Below are 22,392 nucleotides of genomic sequence, written 5' to 3' on the forward strand. Positions count from 1 at the left end.
GCATCATTATATAAGAAATTATTATAATGTGGAAGGAAACTCTGTAAACATATTTTAGCTTTGAAATGTGCACCCCCAAGCCATTAGCTGAATACCAAATGTGCCATGCAGATTTTACAGAGCGCTGGAGTTCGGTGCTGTGGTTACTTGTATCATCACTAACTGTTCACATGCAGAAGATTATTTTTGTACACAGAATGGCTGTGGTCTTTGTTTATTACATGAAAGCACAGGGAGTCTGTTTGAGAAGTTGATGGCAGTTTTACTGAAGTTCCTCCTTTTTTGTGGGTACTTGTGTTTGTCAAGCACTGGTTGAAGCCATAAAGCAATTTTTAAGTATCAGCTAAGAAAAAAGGTGATGTTCAGCTTCAGATTTAACAGATACTGATTATTCAGTTTACTGCTTCCCATGTAACTCGTTATTTTTTCTACAACACTGTTTGTGCTAAAATACTACAAACTTCAAGTGCTTGATGTGCTTTAGGCTGCTCTTACCTTTGGTTAATGTGAAATGAAGTTTATGCTGTTCTGCCATAGCAGAATCTGCCATACATTTTTGCATCTATGCATCTGCATAGACGCAAAAATCCTTTTGGTATAATATCGGCTGAAGAGAGAGTGTATTTTTTTTAATTCTGTTCTTACCGAAATGTTAAAATATTTAAAACAAGTCTTAACATATAAAATTATGCAAGGGTTCCATGAGAACCCTGCTCATTTGTAGTGATCTCCTTGTTGGGTATTTGCTTGAACACTGGGACTGACTGCTTGCTTTTCAAAATAAATGTTAATGGGGAAGAACAAGGGGAAAGGAAGAAAGAAAAACAAATATTTATCTTTGTGGGAAAAGAAGAAGCAGTGCCATGTTCACTATCGTAGAAATAGTTGTTCAGCAAGAGGGAGAAAGTGTGTTGATCAATAGATTTGAGTAAGATCTAAAAAGAACATGTAATTCTAATGAAAAGTTGCTGTTGAGTGTATTTGACTACAACTTCACTTTGAAAGAAGCCAGGTGGGATAGTTGCATCAGGTCTACAATTAAAAATGACTGACAATGAGAGGACTTAACCAATCTAGAAGTCAAGGTTGAGTTTAATCACTCAGAACTCATTTTGTGAGAGGAAACAGTGCGTAGAACAAGACACAGCTCTCCCAGCCATCTTTCCTGATTTTCTGCAGGGTCAGGGAAGGCCATTCTGCATCAGCTTACATGATCCACATCCTTAGAAGGTTTCCTTCGCAGCTAAAAGGGTTCTTTCTACCGCCTAAGCCACTCCTCCAGGCTGGAGCACAGCCAGGGGAGGTGGCACACACTGAGGGCAGGCCATGGGCACGCAGGGTCTGGCACACTGCCCTAAGCTGAGTGCAGGAGAACGAAGCTGCAACCTGTTTAAGAGCTGGGGAGGTGGAAGAAGCCTGAGTTGAAGTAAAAAACAGACAAATTTCTGCTGTTCTGGAGAGATGGGAATGTGTCAGTGCCATGGAGATACAAACTTGGTGTTGGAGGGTGGGGTTAGTAGTAGTTTAATTTCAAAAACTAACCACATGCAGATGAATTATTTATAAGTACTTTCTCATTTGTTTTTTGGGGAGAAGTGTGTGTTCTCATGAACTGTGTAGATTATTCCAAGAACTGCAAACCTCAAATGAATGCCACAGTGCTTTGTGATTCTAGGGAGGAGTATTCTGGGAAGCCTGTAAAATTGTTTGGAGTATTGAACTGTCATGAAGAAAATAATTTTTGGTTGGTTCTTGTCTTCTTTTTTTCCCCCCATGGAAGTACATAGTTTCCAGTTGCACAGACTGTACCCTCTCATCCCAGCATCTGACTCTTGAACAACTGCTGTGTTTTGGATGGTCTCTTTTTCTCTGCAAGCACAACTTCCTAAGTCAGATAGGAAATCCCATCATTTACATTACTTTTTGCAAAGATAGCAGTGCACCCAGTAGAGCTGGCTGGGGCAGTGGTGCCCAGCTTTGGCAGGCAGGGGGATGGCAGCTTTGGCAGGGCTGCCTCAGCACAGCTGGAATTAAGTGGCTTGCAGTCTGTGTGTGTATGTGTGTGTGTGTGTGTGTGTCTGAGGAGGGGAAAGAGAGGACACTGGGGAATAGCTAAAAAGGGAAATGTAAAACAAAGAACTTGAGTAAAATACATGTAAAAAGAAATAGTTTAAGACAATAAGGAGGAAGCTAAATAAGGAAGGTAGGACAAAATTACCTGGGAGGAGGGAGAATGAAGTAGGTACAGTGCTGGTTTTTATTACTTTGTAACCAGGGGTAAAAGTGGTAGAAAGGAGGAGAGGCTAAACAGGGCAAAACAAACAAAAGCTTTTTCACAAGTTTTTCCTCTCTCGCTGTTTTGGCAGCAATATTCTTAGTATGGTTTGCGTAATGCTGTGGCATTCTTGGATTTTGCACATTTTGGTGGGAGCTGAGGGCAACAAGAATGTGTCCTACTTGAGACACATCTCCTGGCCTTATCAGGCACTGAGCATCAAGGGAAGAGATGGATATATGCATGTGTGTGCACTTACTATTAGTTCATCTTTTGGTTTCTTGTGCATTGCTTTTACTATTTCTGTTTGGACTTCTTAATGTTATTTCACAATTCTCATTTTCTATACTGTGAATAATATTTTTTAGACAGAAGGATGTATGTGTAGCCTTCAGCAGCTTTTGCTATTAGAAGAATGCTCCCCAGAGCAGATGAGATGTAGTGTACTAGGTTGAAGAAAGTTATCCATGCTGGACCAACATAAAAACAATGTTTTGTAGGAACTTCATCTGCCACCTCAGGAAAAGTAGGCAGCATTTTATAATCTATATTCTCACCTACAGCAATAGTGCTCAGAATAGTAACCAGGCATTAGGCACGAGTCATGCTTTTGAAAAAATGTGGGACAATATTTTTCTTACCAAATTAAAGGAAATTTATAACGTTTTGGTTTTAGGCACAGCTAAAAAGTTGCTGCTACTTACTTTAGCTGGGTATTATGTCAAATAGTTCTCACCTGTTATTTATTTGGTTTTGATCATCAGTTTCCTAGCTTTTTAAAAAGAAACATGATACTGCCTTGAGGGTTTTTTTTCTTCCAAGCAATATGATACACTTAAAATCTAACATATGATACACTTTAAGTCTAGAAACTGTGGTTTTAAGGTATAACCAGAAGAGGGAGTGTATAACTTTCTATACAACGAAACCTGTAAGTTTATTGATGAATAGCAATCAATAACCACGTAATATTTTTTTTAAGTAAAAAAATAATTGTAGGGTTAAATTCACTTTCAAAATTATACAATTAATGCCACCTTTTTAAGCTTCTCATTAGGCTTAATTCAGTTTAACACTAAATGATTATATCCAAGTAATGTAAATGGCCAAGTAATGTGAATGGAAGACAGTTCAGATTTTGAAGTGGGGTCTATCTGTAACAAAGACACAAACAGCTTTTCAGTAGCAGTCTTTGATTAGCTTTTGCATTATCCAACTCTGTGAGAGTTCCATAACAGTATGGAACAATTACAACTATCTTTTAAAAATGTAGAAAATAAACAGAAATAGATTAATATTATACGTAATTATACGTAAGTGTGTGATATTATTGTCTAATATAGGCCATCATTCACTATCTCAGGCAGTAACAGCCAAAATACTTCCAAACCCTATTATCTCTTATTAAACAAATACATAATACTGTGTTTGTATAGGAAATAATTAATTTTTACTCTACAATTTGTGTAGATATTCCTGCAGTTGTGGTGCAGCTGGGAAGCAGGGAAATCTTTTCAACAATACCAAAAAATATAGGAAAAAAGCCCATCAATGTGTCTTATGTAAACTCCTGATAAACCTTGCCTATTCCAGTGCCTTAAGCAAGTTCTGCCATGTCAGGGAGTGCTGCTGGCCACAAAGACAGCAATGCTGTTTTGTTTCACCAAGTTGTATTAGGGAAAGAAGGACCACTGTCAAGAGATTCTTGTCCTGTTTTTTGTTCTCTCTTCCCCAGATAACGAGTTGCTCAGGTTGGTATGACACACTCCCTCTGCACTGCTTTGTAAAGGATGCAATTAGACCAGACTCCTGCAGGGTTGAAGCAGTTCCTACATAACTGAGTTTTTCCTTGTTGTTTGGCAAGATTGTCAGAAAACCTTTATTTCACAATTCTATACAAAGTAGCTTTCCAAAAGGAAATCTTCTCTTTTAGCCAGATCATCCTCTTATGTTTTTACCCCACAGTATTTTCTCCCTCTGCCAGGCCAGGAGTGGTTTTGTGCTGTGTCCTCTCTGTGTGACCCTGCTGGTTGCGAAGAACCTGTTTGTCATGTCTGGCTCTTGGAAAAGCCCTGGTTTCTGTGGAGCATTGTGGTGAATTCTGTGCATTAGGTAGAAGGCGTGCCCCTTTCAGGGCACCCTTCCACCTCTGAGCCTAAAACTTTCAGATGTTTGTGGATTATCTGTAGAGCTGTGTTGGAGCTGTCAGTTTTATGTGATGTACACTGAGTGTTGTAAGAGCTGTTCATCACTGTGTGATGGTTCCTATAGTATTCACATGGAATTTGTGGCTCTTCTCCTTGCTAAGAGGAAAATTGGCTGTTTCTTTTGTTACTACATGGCTGAAGTTTTCACCTGAATTCTTCAGCATTTTGGTATGCTGCTGTATGAGGGTGGGCTTCATGAAGTAATTGTTTTTCTTTCACTTTTCAAGATTATAATGAGAAGCATACAGTACTGTGTTAAAGCTCTGGCCCTGCTCGTCATTGGCATGGGACTGGCTAGCACTCGTTTTCTTCAGTTTCATTTTGGCTTGCAGCCTCTGACAACCATGTAACCATGTATATGCCTGGAAAGGTGCCACACTGGCCCTCCCATGGCCTCTAAGGTCAGAGGAAAGGTTTTTAAACTACCACAGTTCAGTCCCCTCCCCATCACAGAGACATGTACTATCTGACCAAAGATCATCCTGTGGGTCACAAAGCAGTTCACCAGCTAGCTTCTAAAAATACCTGCGACTGCTTTAATACCCACAGAAATTATATAAACTTAAATATTTGTGTGGAATTGCAAGGCTTCGTGCTCGCATCTTGCTTTCCATAGACTGAGAATGACATCTAGTGACACCTAGGAACTGGTCAGTGCAAAGTTTTTCTCTCTGTAGAATTGGCCTCTATTCAGATTGAGGATGGGCTCTGGCCTTTAGGGCCATACTTACCTCCTTCTTCTGTGATTACAAGAACATATCTAGGGAGGCTGGAGTTGGCAGATAGTTAGGATGTGCTGAGAACCCTGCAGAGCTCCTGGGCTGTTTGCTATTTCCTCTGTTCTGTCCCAGTTGTGCAGGTGGCAGAGATTCACAATAGCTGTAGCTGTACACTTGAAATCTAATGGACTCAATATCCTTTCCTGATTTTAGTCCCTGGAAATGACATAATTCTGTACAGAAACCTTCATTCTATGTGTACACACGTGCTACATCAGTAGCAGTTATATTTTGTATTTCTGGTGTAAACAAGCATGTTGTGTAAGTGGAGTTGATACTAAGGCATAAAATGCTGTCACTTGATTGTGCACCAACAAGCCTGTCAAGTTGTTCCTCTGTACTCAGTCATCTATTTTATTTTGGACTCGCTCCAGTTTTCTGAAACCTGAGGAACTTCTAAGTTTGCCCACTTGGAAAAAGAAAACATCAAAACCAGTAATCTTGCCCAATATATTTGTTTTGTTCTGCAGCATGTAAGACACTCTCCAAAGTGGCAGCTGCTAGAGAAAAAAAATCCATGTATTTCAAAATCCATTGCCTTGTGGTTCTGGAGGTTCTGGGAGTTTAATTCACACTAGTACTTCAGAGCACTCATTTCCAAATACAAGGCAGTAGCACTACTTTTTTTTATGATTTTGCTGCTCCTTTACTAAAGCTGGCTTTGTGGTGTCATGTAGCAAATCTTTTCATGCACCCCCTATGGCAGCAAAGTTGATTTTCTAAGTAACCACGCTGGAGTCCTCAATTGATCAACTTTAAGAGGTTTGATGTTGGCTCAAAGCCCATTATTCTCTTCCTTCCAGGAAGAATAATAATAGTAGCCAGTAACCAAACAATCTCTTTAAAGAAAATATTTACAACAAAATCATCTTAGACAGCACTAAATGTAAACATAAGCAGGCTGCAGTGTAAGCAAGCCCAGCTTATGCACTGTTGATATCAATCAGATACAATTCTTTGGAAGTCTGATTATTTTCTATGTACCCCTCAAAGCTTCTAGGAACTGGCAAACTTATCATTATGGCAGTTCACAACCCAGTTAATTTTTGTCCCCAAGTCTTAGGCCTGCAGCCCTCTCCTTGGGATCAAGTCACAGTTTAATTCTTGCTAGTCCTCACTCAGTGCACTGCCAGCTTTGGCACAAGCAGGCGTTTGGTTTGTGACACCGTGGGGTCATTGAGTGAATGGTTCTGCTCTTTGTTGTGGACAGAGCAGATGGTGCAGAGGCTCAGACTGAGTGGTCAGGATTGGGGGAGAGGGCAGGAATGCTTTTTGCCTGTGGCAGTATTATCCCGCACCAGCTAGTTTAAAGTGGTTGTGAAATTGGTGCTTGAGTTTGCTGAATTTTGGGAAAGGATAAATGAGTCTTAATATGCAGTGAAGACACTGAAGCCTGGTTGTCTGTGGCTTTGTCCTGTGCGTTTTGCTATCACTCTCCCCCTGCAGCCTCTCCTGCTCTGTGCACAGTCATAGCTTCAGGTTTCATGTTGTGTTTTCCTTTTTTTTTTTTTTTTTTTTTTTTCCTGGCCAATATAATAAGACACGTGCACAGCTGGGCTGGAATGTGCTTGTGGTGTCCAGCCAGCAAAGATCTTCCTGCTTTCCTTCTGTAAGAGCACCAAGAAGTCAGTCCTACCTTTGCTGTCTGAATGCTGCTTTTATTGTTAACGATAAACACCAGTATCTTCAGGACATCTCCCAGCAGGGGGTGGGAGGGCACCATCTCAAATCCAGCTCTTCAGTTTTACTGAAATCAGCCTAATTTTGAAATACACAGCACTATAACGTGGACAAGTGGAAGGAGATGTGATAGAGCTGCGTTTATCTCACTTTTCAAAACCAGACAAGAAAAGTGCAAGTAAAAGATCGGCTGGAGAATTTTTATTCTTAAAATCAATTTTCCTGGCAATGCAAAATGTGGAGGATACGTCAACTTCTGGATTCTCTCCACTCCCCCAATTTTATTCTTGTTTGTTTGTTTTCAGTTTCTTGATATTCTGCACTACTCATTCATACAAGGGAGCTACTGTATATGTGTGTGTGTAGTGATAGCATCACAAATTATATAAATACCTTTTTGTGTTACATGAGTTCAGCAAGAAAATAAAAAAGAGGGGGTTGATGCTATTCTTTATCTGGAGTGGTAGGAAGCAAACTTTCTTTCATTGCAATGATTTTGGCACGGTTCAAGTTATCCTCCTTGGGTGGTTGTGTAACACCAAAGACCTGGAAATTAGGTTCTCTGCAGTGATTCATATCAAAGTGCTTCTCTCCCTCCTGCACTGTCCTGATGTCAGAGCAGGAGTCTCCTCTCTGCAGCCTCATTCCCTGGGAGTGAGCGGCAGGTGGGTGTTCTTTGTGTATGGATCTGTGCAGTGCATTATCACAGCTTGCAGGGCTAATTTTAGGCTTCTGAACTCGGGTATTAACTGATGGTATGAGTGTTTATATTCAATCTAATGTTGTTGATGTTTTGGGGATTTTTTCAATGGCTTCAAGTGCTGTTGATAGAAAATAAAACCTCTTGCAATATTCAGTATCAGAAAAAGAACTTACTAATTTCATTGCCTTACGTAATGGGTTGCTTTTACTACATTAAGTAAAATTACTTTTGCATTTGTCACAGTACATGGGCAGCACATGATTTCACTGTGCCGCACACAGAGTCCATTTCAAGGTGAAACCTTCTGAATATTTACTGCATAGTGTTACTCAGAAGCCTTCAGACACTGGAAAATAGTAGGTAAAAATGTATGATGGATTGAGGCAGTTGGCATATATGCTCCTGCTATATAACATAAGCAGGCAAAAAATTCCATTGTATTCTCTGTGCCATTGTGTGCCTTCCCGTGGGCCGAGGCTGCTCTCTCCCTCTGCGAGTGTCCCGTCATGCCTCTCCCTTCCATTCCAGCTCCTGCCTTGATGCCCAGCTGCTGGGGTTTCTTAGCACTTTAATTCTTTGTCCTCACTCTTACCCAGAAGGAAGACAGCTTTCTGCATTGTTCCATGTGGGAATTACATTGCCCGATCCTTGGTGAGTTTATTTGTGGAACAAAATAAAACTTACTTGCCCTCTTGTCCCTAAAATAAGAATGGGCCAAATCAAAGACTAAGAATTCTAGTTTCTAACAAATACATCAGTGCTGGTTCCCCACATAGTATTTTGAAGTCAAGAATTTTGTGAACCACTAAAATCTGTTGGAGACTTACCCAGTTTTAATTATGGGTGTGAAGTAGAAGTGTATAGTAGAAACAAATCCTCCAAAAACATGCATGCCTCATGCTAATTTTAGTGGTGGAAGGAGTAGTGTTTTAAAAACAGCATAATCCAAGGAAATGTCTTTATATTCCTGAGTTGTCCTTAACAATTAATGGGTAGGTGACATGAGCTGTGAACTTCTTGAAATTTGGAGCCATAGAGGAGCTGGTTGTTGTCTCATATTCTGAGTGCACAGACATGGGAACGTTATTATTTAGTATCTGTGGTTTAGGATTTAGTATTAATTTCTAAGCTTGGTAATAAGAGCAGTAACCTCTAGGTTTCTACATGTTTCTTTAAATAAAGAAAAAAAGCCCCAACTCTAACAAATCCCAGTCTGCTGAAATGGTACTCCCTTCTTCTGTTTAAACCTTCTTAACGAAGAAAAGTAATGTGCTAACACACCAGTGTTAATACACAAAGGTGTTTGTACAAGCCAGCTCCCTCTCTTCTCGGCAAGCTTCTTATTTTAGTGAAAAAGTACTTTGCTTAGTTTTAAAAATTAATTTCTGTAGAATTTGATAAGTGCAGGAAGACTGAAAATTTCAGCTTTGATTATGGTAACTTAAAATAAGAGCAAAAGCCACAAACTGGTTTTTCCTATTCTTTTTGTCAGCAGATATGCTATAATTAACTGTAATAAATCACTTAAATATAAGTGATTACTTAGGAAATGGTTTAGAAATTAATCATTTGGTAAAAATTAGATTTACTATCCACGTGCTGCCTTTGGCTGGAAATGAGACCTTGATGGTTGAACCAGAGAGACAACTCTCTGAGAGCGTGGAGATTTAGGATCTGGAGGCCCATCTGGAACTTCAGGCCAGTAAACAGTGGAGTGAATTTTCGCTGCTGGAAAAGCACAGCAGGAGTCTCCAGCGGTGCTGTGCCAGGGATTGTGTCCCTCAGAGCACCGATAACCCAGGGAGCTGCAGCCCTTGGGCGGGCGGGTGGGTGTCCTCAGGCCGGGTGATGTCAGACCGAGCTGGGGTGGCTGGCGACAGGAGAAATCGGCCTGGAGCCGCTGGCAAGGCCTGGCAGCTGTCGGTGGGAATCACAAGAGCATCCCCAGAGCCTGGCGCCGTGTCTGGCCGGTGCCACCCCAGAGGCCGTGGGTGGCAGCGGGTCTGCGGGCGGAGCCGCGGCCGGGCCCGGTGTGGGGACAGCGCAGGGTGCCCGGGCCAGGCCGGAGCTCTCCCGGGGGGCCCGGGGGCTCTGGAGATCTCTCGGGGGCTCTGGAGCTCTCCCGGGGGGCCCGGGGGCTCTGGAGATCTCTCGGGGGCTCTGGAGGTCTCCCGGGGGGCCCGGGGGCTCTGGAGCTCTCCCGGGGCCGGGTGTGGCCACCGGCGCTGCCCCCGGGCCCGCGGGCCTGGGCGAGCTCCGTGCGCGGCGTGGAAAATCCCACAGGCGGGGATTAAGCGCTGCAGGCGGCCCCGTGAGCCCTTCAGAAATGTCACCGGAGCCGTCTGGCACCGCTCCAGAGCCCTGCCACGGGCAGGGACAAACCCGGGAGGGAGCGCTGATCCTCCGGGGCTGCAGGCCGGGCAGAGGCCGGACCCACAGGGCCAGACGCCGCTTTGAGTTCATTCCCTGCGGAAACCAGAAAATCCCCAAAAGCCACAGCTCAGATGGGGAGGCTGGCAAGAGAAAAAAAGGGCAATCAAATGTTAGAGGGCCGATTGCAGCCCTGTCAGGCCCTTAGATAAATTGGCAGCTGTTAATCAAAATGTTAATTAAAGAAACTAGTAAGAGTGTGCTCATTTTAGCTTGTTTTCCTGAGTGTGGTCGGCCGTGTAATTTATAAATCAGAGTCCTGTTAGGGCTGTGCGGATGGCTGGCTGCGGGCAGCAGGGGCTGTGCTGCGCTCCGGAGGAAATGGGAAATGCAGGCACAGCCCGCCTGTGTCAAGTGCAGTCATGTTTTTCATTTAAAAGGTTAAACTGCACAAACATTTTAGTTAGCACATCCTAATTACAGCGTTGCTCCATTCTTTCAAAAGGAAGTGTGAAAAGGCTGGTAATATTTAATTTGAATGACACTATTGTGCAGGCACAGTAGGTCTGTGCCCTCGTTTGACTGTATTAGTGATTTCCCTAGGATTTTGCTGCAGTAAATTTTTAATTAGTGTAAAGTTAACATGGTCAGTGTTTTTAAACATGAAAACAGTTGTTTTATGCCAATGTGATTGATCAATGATAATGAAATAAGCATCAGTGATCCTTTTTTATCCTTCAAAACTTACTAATGCTTAAAAATAAATTGGGGTAAAGTATTGTAAGGATTTGACTTAAAAGAAGAAAACAATTTATTTGTTTTCCATTGATGTTGCAAATTGCATGTTTACATTTCAAGAGATTTCAAATATTGGAGATTTGAAAAGTATTGCAATACCACTGATTTACTTCCCATCGTCTTTTCCCATTGTGAAAGAGTTAAAATTTTGCACTTAAAACCTCAGAACAGAAAAAGGGGTGCTAGCTGTGGAGGCAGAACCCCGTGCTATTCTCATTCCTTGATGAAAGCAGATGGGCACTGCCCTCGGTGTGGAGTGTCCTGTTTGCCAAAGGGAAGCACAGTTGTGGGATGTCACATCTATCCCTGGTGCAGGTACAGAGACAAGTGAGACACGGGTGTGACATCAGAGACAGCCCCGGGAGCTCCCTCCTCTCTCAGTTCCATCAGTCAGCACTTCCTCCACTCTGCCGTGAGCACAGAGGGGCTTTGTAGTTGGCCAGTTCAAATAGCTATGTACATGTTTGTGTTTTTAATCTTACCAAGCTTTTGTATCGTGGCAGTGCATGTCATGTCACCAGTTAGTCATGCAGTACATGAGAAAAATATTTGTGCTCCGTGGCTTTTTATCCTCTGGTTTCTTAATGACAAAATCAAAGAATGTGATTTCCTTAGCTGACATCACTATTTTCGTGTACACCCTGTGATATTTCCTCCTATTTCCATGCTCAAAACAAAGTCAATTCCCTCTTGTTGATCTCTTTTGTGTGGAGAGCTTTCCATTTCAAGGCCTTTCTTTTACACTCATCTTCAGAACTTTGATTTGTAGCCCCCTTTGTATTTTGGTTCACTAACAGCTTTTAAGCAAGTTTTCCTTGTCAGCATCTTTCGAGGCAGAACTGAGTCTGAGAGTCAACATACAAGATTTAAAGTTTCCTAGGTGTAAAGAAATAGCTACAGGGGAAAACATTTAATTCCTAATCTGGCCTGAATAGAAGCATTAGGGAGATGAAAGCCAGGCAAGCGTTTGGATAGGTAAGCTCATCTGAAGTCATGACACAATATCATACTGTGTGATAAGGTCTTCTGAGAAATATTGTTGATGCTGAAGAGGAGGAACATGGTGTTAGAGATGTAAATCTAATCTCTGGGTAGAGAGTGGGCAGAGAGAGAGAAAAGCAGAAATTAGGTAGTGGTTCTTCCCATTTTTATTTACATTTTTCAACACACCGTTCTTTATTAATCTTTTGTTTACCAAAGTTTTTATTAAACTTTGCAATAATGTTGGGGTGTGGTATTTATTTTGAATTTGCTTTATACTTTTTTTGAAAAACGGAAGCTTTTCTTTATTGTCATCCAGGGTGAACATAAACAGCTGGAAAACTGTCGTCTTATATTTTTGAGAAAGCTGACCCGTACTCCTTGAAGCACTGCTGCTCTGTACTGTGTTTGATACTCTTGTTTGTCATCACTGTGGCTTTTCTGAAGTTTATTTCAAATAAGAATTTTTTTAAAATAGCGAAAGAATTATTTACTCAATACCTGCCTTATAATCAGACAGTGCAGATATTGTCATGCCACCAACGGGCTACACCAGGATTAGTGTTCATAGTGTGGATGTTATAATCTCTCCATGGCCCGATTACCATCTAAGACACTCTACTGTCCTTCCATAATAACTTTGCCATATTTGTATTTCAGTGCCTAGCAGGTTTACAGGACACTTACAGACCACACCTCTTGGCAAGTTCACTGGGGAACTGCACCAGAAGTTTGAGCTTGGATGTTACACTGCAGTCTCTTTGAGATGTTAAAGCCCTTGGATTTGGGTTTACCTGAGCAAGGAGGAGGATGGGGTGAACACCCTTCTCTGGGTGATGAGAGGAGACATTCCAACAGTTGGTCTCCCTGGCACCATTTTTGTTTGTGGTTCTGCTCCATGAATAATTTAGTGTCCTGCTTCTATCAGTTTTCCCACACTGTTCTCAAGGGTTTTGCTGGTCTGAGGAGACTCTGAATGGCTCAGGCAAACCTGATGGGAGTGTCCTTAATTCCTGTTTGCCACTACACAAGACAGAAAACCCCAGGCTTGGGATGGCACTATGCTTGATGCTTCAAAGGCTATTTTGCATCTCTTGGGGGAAACCCCATGTATGTTAGAGAGGAATTTTAAATCCTGTGGAAATTGATTACAGAACTACTTGTGTGCTGAATACAAGGGGGTTTTGAAAGGATTAGTAACAAATAAGGAGAAATTTAAAAACTGGTTGTGAAGGGGCAGCAGTTGGGAAATTGAGATACTTGAAGGTTATTTATTTAAATACATTTATTGTTATATTCTTAATAACTGTATTTGCAATCTGCTCCTCTCTCTCTTTCCTGTGGTGGCAATCCTGGATGTCAGGGGAGGTGTGCTGGGTTTGGAGCCATTTTGCAGCAGATACCACAGAGGAGATGGCATTCCTGCCCAGGTGGTGTGTGCTGCTAGAGGATTAAAACCCATATTGGCTATGCTGCAGTTATAACATAAAAAACCATAATTTATCCTAAATTATTGTTACATCATTATCTTCTCTTGGAAATAATTCGAAGTACTGAAGTTGGCATTTAGACTCTTACTACTGAGGATGATCACTTTCCATTTCTCCCTCTCTTTTCTACAATGGCAGCAACAAAACTGATCCTGCTTATGCATAATTTAGCACACCTTTATCTAACATATTTGCACAGTGATCACCTGTGAGTGGATTTCAGTTCTCCAAAATAAATGTGTAGGAAAACTGTAAACTTACTGTGCTGAATATTTCTCAAGTGAGGAAGTGCAAGACATAAGGTTGCACCAGTATTTCTTGCCTATTTTCTGTTTAAAAGATATTATATATGGCTGTTTCTTAGTGCCACAAGCATATGTGACTATCACTTGACTTTTTTGTGTGGTTTTGCTAACACTGAGTGATAAACAATAATATCAGCTGCTAGATGCAAACCATTTTTTTAAAATGAAAGAGTAAGACAAAGCATCTCAGGGCGTGACAGATAGTACTGGTGCCCATCAGGCCTTGTTGGTCTGTCATACTGGTTGCTTGGGCTCCATAAATATTCTGTTCTGTAACCTTCTTGCTGAAGTGAAGATGACTTTGTTCAGCTGCTCTCTGCTCAGCTAAATGTGCATGATCAAACACCACAGAGTTGAAGATAGAGTGACCTCGTCATGACTTACAGTGTGCACAGAATTGATGGCATGATTAAAGGGACATCAGTGGAAGATTAAGGCAGAATCCGTGGTATCTGGGTCCCGTGATTAGAGCAGGATAATGAAGCAGCAATAAGTGAGTGAGCAGCAGTTCATGCTCCTGCACAGACCAGGCAGCTGCATCCTGCCAGGGTGGCAGCAAGGAAGAGTAATTTGCCTGCTCTGCCTGTGATTGTTTTAGCTCCCAGTTTCTCCCGCAGAATCCTCGTGGACCTAATTTTTTTTTATCTTTGTCATGGTGAGAACAGAGTGCTGGTGGACTGGAGATTTTAGTTTCTTGCTGAGTAAAATCTGGAGCTATGTTGAGGTGCCCTTCCATAGCAGTGTCTGTGCTCTGCTGGCATGTCATGGATCTGAGCTTTCTGGAGAAACAAGGTGACCAAATTAATTAGCTCTCCATTATTCTAGGAATGAAATACTCTAACTGTCAGGAAATTACATTTTTTATCGTCAGGTAAAAAATGTTTTTAATATGCCTGTCTAAATTTATTAAATGACAAGTCAACCAGTAGCTCAGTATAATGGAGAAAAGGATGAGTTTGTCCTAAGTTTCACAATTACCATGCTTATACTTTGTGATGTAGACATACAGACGTGAAATAACAATTGCTCAAGCATAAAAGGTTTTTTATGCTTTGTGTCAATATACACATCTAATCCTTTAATTTGAGGAGTACTCTTACACTTATCCTACACAAAACTCTTAACCTGTGTTAACTCTTTTTTGAATGTTCACTGAAGTTCCAATATGTCTAACAGAACCAAACTCGTGTGTGCTCTCCTGGGTGTGTTTAGTTTTCACTGCAGCTGCACCAGCACTGACACTGGGCACTTTGACTTTTTGCCCAGTACTTATATAAGGAGTTGGTGTAAAAAATGGGTTTATGAAACTTGATCTGTACATCTTGTATTTGCTGCCCAAAGCTATTAATTGATGCCCAGAGAGAATGAACAACAGAAAATACTTGCTAGCTTTTGGGAAATAAGCATAGACCTGGGAGGAATGTCTTGAAAATTTAAAGAGCATTGTTACTCTTAAATTAATTTTTTTCCTAATTTTTTTTTTTTTTTTTTTTTGTAAGCATGCAGCACAGGAAGTACCATTTTATGAAAAATCAATTTTCTTTTCTATAAAAGGGTTCCATCTTTTAATATAGCAATAAGTTATGAATCAGAGTAAGTCCAACTGTTTACTCATTGATAGAAGAGTAAGTAGTAGTAGCTGAACACAGTAGCTTTTTTTCCCTGCCCTTCCAGGTTACTTTTTTACTTTTTGTCAGAGATTGCTGCATGTTTAGTAGGAAATAGACAATGGAAAATAGGATTCTTAAACCCAAGAAAATTGTAAGCCAGACTAAGGCCCAGGTAATGCTTTTTTTTAAGCTCTGGATGAGATTTTTATTACTAATATCTATTTTATCAGGAAGTCCTTTGGCCTGATGTATATATAATACTTGCTCAGCTATAGCACAGAGATGCTGTATTTTTCCAACTTGATAATTAACAGTTTTCCTGGTCGTGGAGCAGAGGCATTGTTTGCTGGGATGCCATCTCTTTTCACAGCTTTCTAACTGTGTCCAGTCCTTCTCCATAGTGTCACAAACCTGTTGTATAAAAGCAAAGGCATTTAAGGAGTTTACCTCTTAAAGTTTAGTATTGAACACAGCTTTCATTTTAGATCAGATTCTTTCCAGTGCTGTGGCATCAAAGAAGACTTTCTGGTTCTTGTCCAAAGCCAAAACTTACATTTTTCTGATATTTAAAAAAAGCAAAACAAACCAATTTAAAAAATCAAGAGAAAAACCCAAGCAACAACAATAAATCTCCTCCTTCCCCTAACTTTTACAGTTCAGAGTCATCATACACAGGTGCAGAAATGGAAATACCACTTTGAGATGCTATGTAAGCAATCATGGCATAAAAAACTGTTTTCCTCTCAAGAGTTATGTGAAGGAAAAAGATATGAGTGCCAACCTTTACAATTTGAAAACTGAACACCTGGAGATAGTTATATTTTTAAATGTTTTTGAACTGAGACAGAATTAATGACAAATGGGAACTATGTTAAATTGGCAGAAGGTTAGTAGAATTTATTATTATAATATGCTTAGCATAAAAAGTATGGGGGTCTTGATTATTCAGTGACAGTTTGTGTTGCAATTTTTGCAGTAAAAACTGTGTTAGTAACTTTATTAGATCAAATATGAAATTCTTAACATGTCTGATTTCAAAAATAATATTAGCTTTCTCTATTAAGATGAGACTTCAGTGCTCATCACATGGTTTGCAAAACTGTTCTTAAGGAGATTTCACTTAAAACCGTGAATGTTATAAAAGACTGAAACATTAAATATAAACAAATTGTAGTGGCACCCCTACCTCAATTCGTATGTATGTCACCAAAAAAAAAAGTAGGTGTAGGCAGATTATGATAAATGGGCTGAAAATTCTTCTTGTTTTTTTGACAGACAATATAAGTCGTGGTTGTGCACAGAAGTGGTAGGTGCAGATTTCACAGCTCTGCATTATTACAATATTTCTTTCAGAAATTGTCCCAGATTCTAGGAAAAGTTATTTTGATGGGTTTTTTTCCCCTGGGTGTGTGTGTCTGTGTATGGAAATCTTCTCAGACAGGTAGACTGTTGACTTGTGTGTGATCAGCCATTAGCCTTAGTTCTCTCAGGTAATTTTTTTTGTTATTGCAAATGTAAAACACTTTCTATTAAACTCACTTGGTTGTGCCTGGTGCTGTTGAACATTTGTGCAAATAGCAGTAGCATCTCAATTTGGTACCAGAACAGTGCCAGTTACAGTTGCCAGAAGAGAAATCCTTATCATCCGGATAAGTAGCTGAGATTGCTGTTTTGTCTAATTTCTTCCTAATGATGGAATACAAGGAGATTGTCAGTTTTATTCTAGTCCCCTCTTTTCATCTGCTAGGCTTTTTCAAGAAAGTAATACTCTCACTTCCTTTGAAAATCAAAAGTCATCATAACAAACTCCCAAGGATTGCATTAGTCATCCACTGGCTTATTGGAGGTTATTTGTAACTGTGATAAGCACTTGGATTTTGAATTTTCTAAATATACAGAATGTGGAAGAGTATTGAGTAATGTTTCTCATTATCTCACAGGGTGCAGCATCACTGAACTCTAATGGCCCTCAAATAGTAACTTAACAGAGCTGCTCAGGGATTCTTGCCATTGCTATAAAAAGCCATTTGGCAGTAAGCACTGCGTCATATTAGAAGCACAGGCATTTACTAGAACATAAATATGCTAAAATATTTCATTTACAGACTCTTCAGTGGCAGCTGGCTCTAGAAAACTAAATGGATGATTTTGATAACTAATCATTTTAAATACTGCTATTTTAAAGCAGTTGTTCCTTGAGATGGGTGATAAGTTACTTAATTTGTTTGGTATTTTTGTCGGGCATTTCATATTTGACTTCTCGACTTCTTGGTAATTACCCATTCAGAAGTGATGAGTATTTTGCAAAAATTTGCAGAAGGTTTTTGTCGGGTCCTTTGCACCCATTTTTACAGTTAAACAGAGAAACACAGGAGTTGGTTCAGTTTCTTTCTTAGTCCAAGCTCTGTATTCATTCATTATTTTTATTTTTCTGAGCTAATGAACACATTTCAAGTGCTCCTTCCAAATAGGTCATATAAGCAGAACACAGATGTACTAATTTTACATTTCCCAGAGCGTTACAGGCTTCTGCACAGGTTGCACTGGACTTGGCTGTCACTCTTGGCTGCAGTTGTAGCTTCATGAGTAGCCTGCTGCTTCCACAGTTCACTTAAGTCAAAATCTGTAAGGTGATCCTGAGATTGATCGGTGGTGGATTTGGGCACCTCTGACAATACTTGGCTGCAAAAGAGGTGTTACCGCTGCCTTTGCACTCCCCTGACAGAGCTCTTTCTTGTGTCTCTTAGATCTGTGGTTTTCATTTACTTGACTGCCAGAAGTGCCTCTTAATTAGGTGTTGATTACACAGATCCTGGAGGAATCACAGGTATCCATGTGTCAGTGAGCGCATGGTCCATTAATGTGTCCGTGTAGGCAGAGCTGGAAGCTGCCAGGTGTTTTGACAATTCATGGTTCTAAAGAACTGCCTTTACAATAGACAGTATTTTACCTGAAATGATGTTAACAACGTAGAGGTTTTCATGGTTTGGTGTTAATTAAAAAACACATCCAGTGACAGAATCTGACCTCTCTTAATTCAGATACTCAGGTTTTTGTAGAAGAATATCTGTTGCTGCTTTTAATACTGCTAACTAAAAATAAGAGGAAAAAAGCCACAACCAAACAAAAACCAACAATGCTCAAAAGACTAAATGTAGATCAATATTTTGAGCTGATGTTCTCAGAGATGTTCCATACTGGAGGTCCGATAAATCATTCCAGAAATTTATCATGAAGTAAAACTGAAAATGTTGGATTCAATATAATTTTGACGATTAGGAGGCATACTTACAGATAATTCTTATCCTTTAAAGGGAGTATGAAATTTAAGCTTTCCTGGCCTGAAGATTGGGGTCTCTTGGCTTTGTGTGTCTGAGGACCAGAGCTGATTATTTGAGATGGAGGAAGAGCTAAGCTTTAGTGGCTGAGATGTGTAGCTCTCAAAACTCAGAGATTCCAGTAACCCACTGGAGACCAGCATGAGTGGAACCTCATGGATTACAGAGAGGCTTGAATCTTCCACACTCTGTATGTGACAGGGAACCTCCCAAGACAATAAAGCAAAAATATTAATGGAGTAAATGACATGAAGTATTTACAAATTCTTTCTATATGGGACCTTAAAACCCCTTTTCACTCTTTCAGAAAGAAGACACAGCTCCTCCAGCAAGCCGCCTTTGACTCCTCCCTCCTCTTCAGTATTTTCCCTCATTTCATCTTTCCCTTCAAAAAACAAAGGTAGCAGTGGAAGTGGGAGCAATCGTTCATCCAGTGGAGGTACTAGTGCATCATCATCAAATTCCAAGTTGTTGAAATCACCCAAAGACAAGCTGCAGATCAGCGGAAACAACAGGTTAATGCATTCGGTACAGCACAGCAAAGTTCCCCATGACAAAATGTGAGTATGCCTTTTGAAAGAGGTTTAAATGTCATTACTTGCATAGACACTGCTATGCCAAGAAAGTTTCCTTTTGTTTCAGAGCGTTTTTGGTTTAGGAGGCAATAATTTCAAACTCCTCCAGATCTTTTCCTGCAGCCTAATCAAAGATTATAGTTAATGGTCATATCTGTGTTGAAGAAATTCTTTTGTAAAGCTGCATCTTAAATCACTATGAATAAAGGTCATTTTATTAGATGCTTCTAATTCTTTGATGTAATCTGCATACTTTGATCATAAGGGAGTTTTAGCTCTGATTCAGGTGATTTTTGACCTGCACATGTGAGATAAGAGCACTGCTGATAAAATTAACTGCTACAGAATGGTGCATTTCTCACTGGATGTAATAGGTCCCTTGCAGTTCCTTTGGACAGTTTGCAGTGATACTCTCTGTCCATGAATGCAAATAATGGTTTCTGAAATCCCTGGACACTTTGAAGTGTCAGGGAAAAGAGGACAGAAGAGATGTCTGGTTATTATGGATATCATTAAAAAGTGTGAAAATTAGAAAGATAATAGGAGAAAGATCTGCATTTATATTGGGAATAGATCAGAGAATTGTTGAATAATAGCATATTTTAGCTATTTTTTTTCAATTTTTCTCTTTGTTTTTCATAAATAACAGTATGACTCCATCTGTCAAAGTGGAAAAGATTCATCCAAAGATAGATGGTGCCCAACTGAAAGCTGCTGTTGGTCCAACTTGTTCTACTACTGTGAGTTCCTCAATAAAGACTGGCCTTAATTGTCCCTCAATACCAAAGCCACCCTTGCCTTCCCCTGGACAGATACTGAATGGTAAAGGTCTTCTCTCTGTGCCTCCATTTTTGGAAAAGAAACCTGAAGAAAATACGAATAATAGGAAATTTTTGCATAAAAGATTGTCAGGTAATTTTTTTTTAATTATTATTAGCTATATTCCTTTTAGTAGAAGTATATATATGGAAATAAGTTCCAGAAGTAAATTAGAACTCTTGTAATACTGTAACTTGTAGTAAGAGCTTTTAAATATTATAATTTAAGTCTATAACTGGACATACACTTTAGGAATTACAAATTGGCAAACACCTTGGAATTGGCTTTTCCTTTCAGAAACCTGTACAGATCTCAAGTGCTTGTCAGTTTTGACAGTTCTAAAATTACACTCTTCTTCTATTTTTAAAGAGTTTCCTTCTTTCTGTTTGGAAGGTCCAAATGTACACAGAAAACAGAGCAACTAGCACCTCATAAACTCAAAAATGAAAACCCAGCTCTGTACACTTTTTAACACAATTATTTTGAGTGTTAATAGAATGGTAGAAAGGTTCTTGACACCAAAGCCAACAAGCAAAACCCCACCATTTGTTTGTTACAGTGCATAAGGATGATCTCTGCTCCTAACAGGCAGCATCAAATCCTCCTTTGGGGTCACTTACAGGTGTTTGTAGGCTTGAGATCTGTATTTCAGCATGCCATAAGCTTGCTGAAAGTGTAGGAAAAATCATTTGTACAATTTTATTGTGCATTTTTATTTGTACATTTGCCTGTGCTGTATTTGAGAAGTTGCCAATATTATTAATTTTTATTATGAAAATAAATGTTAGTATTTCAAAATGTCTTTTGTTAACTTTTCAATACTGTGTGTCTTTGACAGAGAGAGAATTTGATCCTGATATATACTGTGGTGTCATTGATGTGGAAACCAGGAAACCTTGTACTAGGTCTTTAACATGCAAGGTAGGATATCTGAATCAGGATAAGATTATCTGAAGTTTTTATTCAAATTTTTGAGGAACGTGATAGAAAACTGAGAACTGCAATTTTTTGCTGTTGATAATTACCACTGTAAGTGGTACCTCTCAAAACATGTTGCTCAGAAACAAGAAGAAATTGTTTTTGAAGTTCAGTTAATTATTTATTCAGAAAGTATTTCTCAAAGTAACCTAGAGATTTGTATTTTTGTATGAACTCTTTAAACATGGATGTTGACATAGGACAAACTGTGTTACTCCTCATGTAGGTAGCAGGGGGCCAGTGTGTTCCTCTTTTTGGGGGGTAACCTTCTGGTTGTAGATCATTAATTTTGAAATTCCTCATAAGCATTGAAAATATTGCTTATACAGGATTTAAATAATTCAAGCTCTTCCCCTCTCACACCCTTTCCTCTCCCCCCAGCAGATTCTTGGTAGAAATTTGTGTAAATGCTAGTGCTGCTGGATGTACTGCTGCAGCCAGCTCCTGAAAGAGCCATGGAGCAGGCCTAGAGGTCAAACTCTAAATTAAACTATCAAAAACTTTCAGTCAGACAAAATGTATCCTCTGGCTTCAAAACCCTTGGGGACAGAGGGCTGTCACTTGCTCCCAGGGAGCCAAGAATCCAGATCCCCTGCACCTGTGTAATATTTTGCTGCTTTCCTACAAAGCAGCTCTACCCTCAGTTTGGGAAATGTCTGGTAAATAAACCTACAGAACAAAGGTAAATGAAGCTGGCACTAATGACCCAGAGGAACTGAACTTGAACACATTGCCCTTTTGGAATTACAGAGGGGAGGAAATTGTTTTGCTAATAGAGGAGGGAAAAGCTGCAAGATTTTACAAGAGAATAGGCAAATCAAAAGTGCAAATGAAAGAGTAAAAACATTTCTCAGCAATTCTTTAGAATATACCACTCATACAATAATTTTTGGAAGTGTTCTTTGTGTCTGAATTATGTGATAAAAATTTTTACCTACTAAAAAGGACCAAATCAAGCCCTTTGTGCCATATTAAAAAGGTATTATTGTGTGTGAATTTAACAATTCAGAAAAATAGTTTCCTTCACCTTACTTAGAATTGGTGCCATTTATACACATACATATCTTACTGTCCTTAGTGTGCAGGACACTCAAAGAACTTTGAGTCCTGACTGACTCTGGATTCTGCTGGGTGTTTTGAATTCCTCAATATCTATTTGATTACATTAATTTTCAAGGAATATATTAGTTTATAGAAGGCAGCACAGTACTTTCATAAATATTTTTCAGGTCTCCCATTAGAAGGCTGATTTTAAAAGTTATTTTGTTGAATATTTTTTTAAGTGGAAGTAAATATTTTCTCTTTTTGGTTTTGCAGGAGTTGGCAATTGAAATATCAGTGTAAAACAAGGTTTTCAGTTCTAGTCTTAATCTTATTTAAAATTTGGCAGTTTGGATTTTAAAAAGGAGTTTGAAAGAAGCCTTTTACCGAATTGCTGGTTTTGTTACTTTGTATCAGACAAGGATATAGTCATCCACCAAGCA

At 39.7% G+C, this 22,392-nt stretch overlaps 1 protein-coding gene across 2 annotated transcripts in view; it reads left to right on the forward strand.

The window, feature by feature from the left end:
- ATXN7 (ataxin 7) overlaps positions 1-22,392 on the forward strand; it is an 84,550-nt gene that overhangs the window by 55,911 nt on the left and 6,247 nt on the right. For both annotated transcript variants that reach the window (XM_083869613.1, XM_083869614.1), the window contains 3 exons: positions 18,844-19,096; positions 19,761-20,023; positions 20,769-20,851. In XM_083869613.1, the coding sequence (XP_083725739.1) occupies positions 18,844-19,096; positions 19,761-20,023; positions 20,769-20,851 (599 nt within the window). The remainder of the gene's footprint in view (positions 1-18,843; positions 19,097-19,760; positions 20,024-20,768; positions 20,852-22,392) is intronic.

Source organism: Zosterops lateralis (assembly GCF_965231275.1).
Source record: "Zosterops lateralis genome assembly, chromosome: 11".
NCBI classification, from domain to species: Eukaryota; Metazoa; Chordata; class Aves; order Passeriformes; family Zosteropidae; genus Zosterops; species Zosterops lateralis.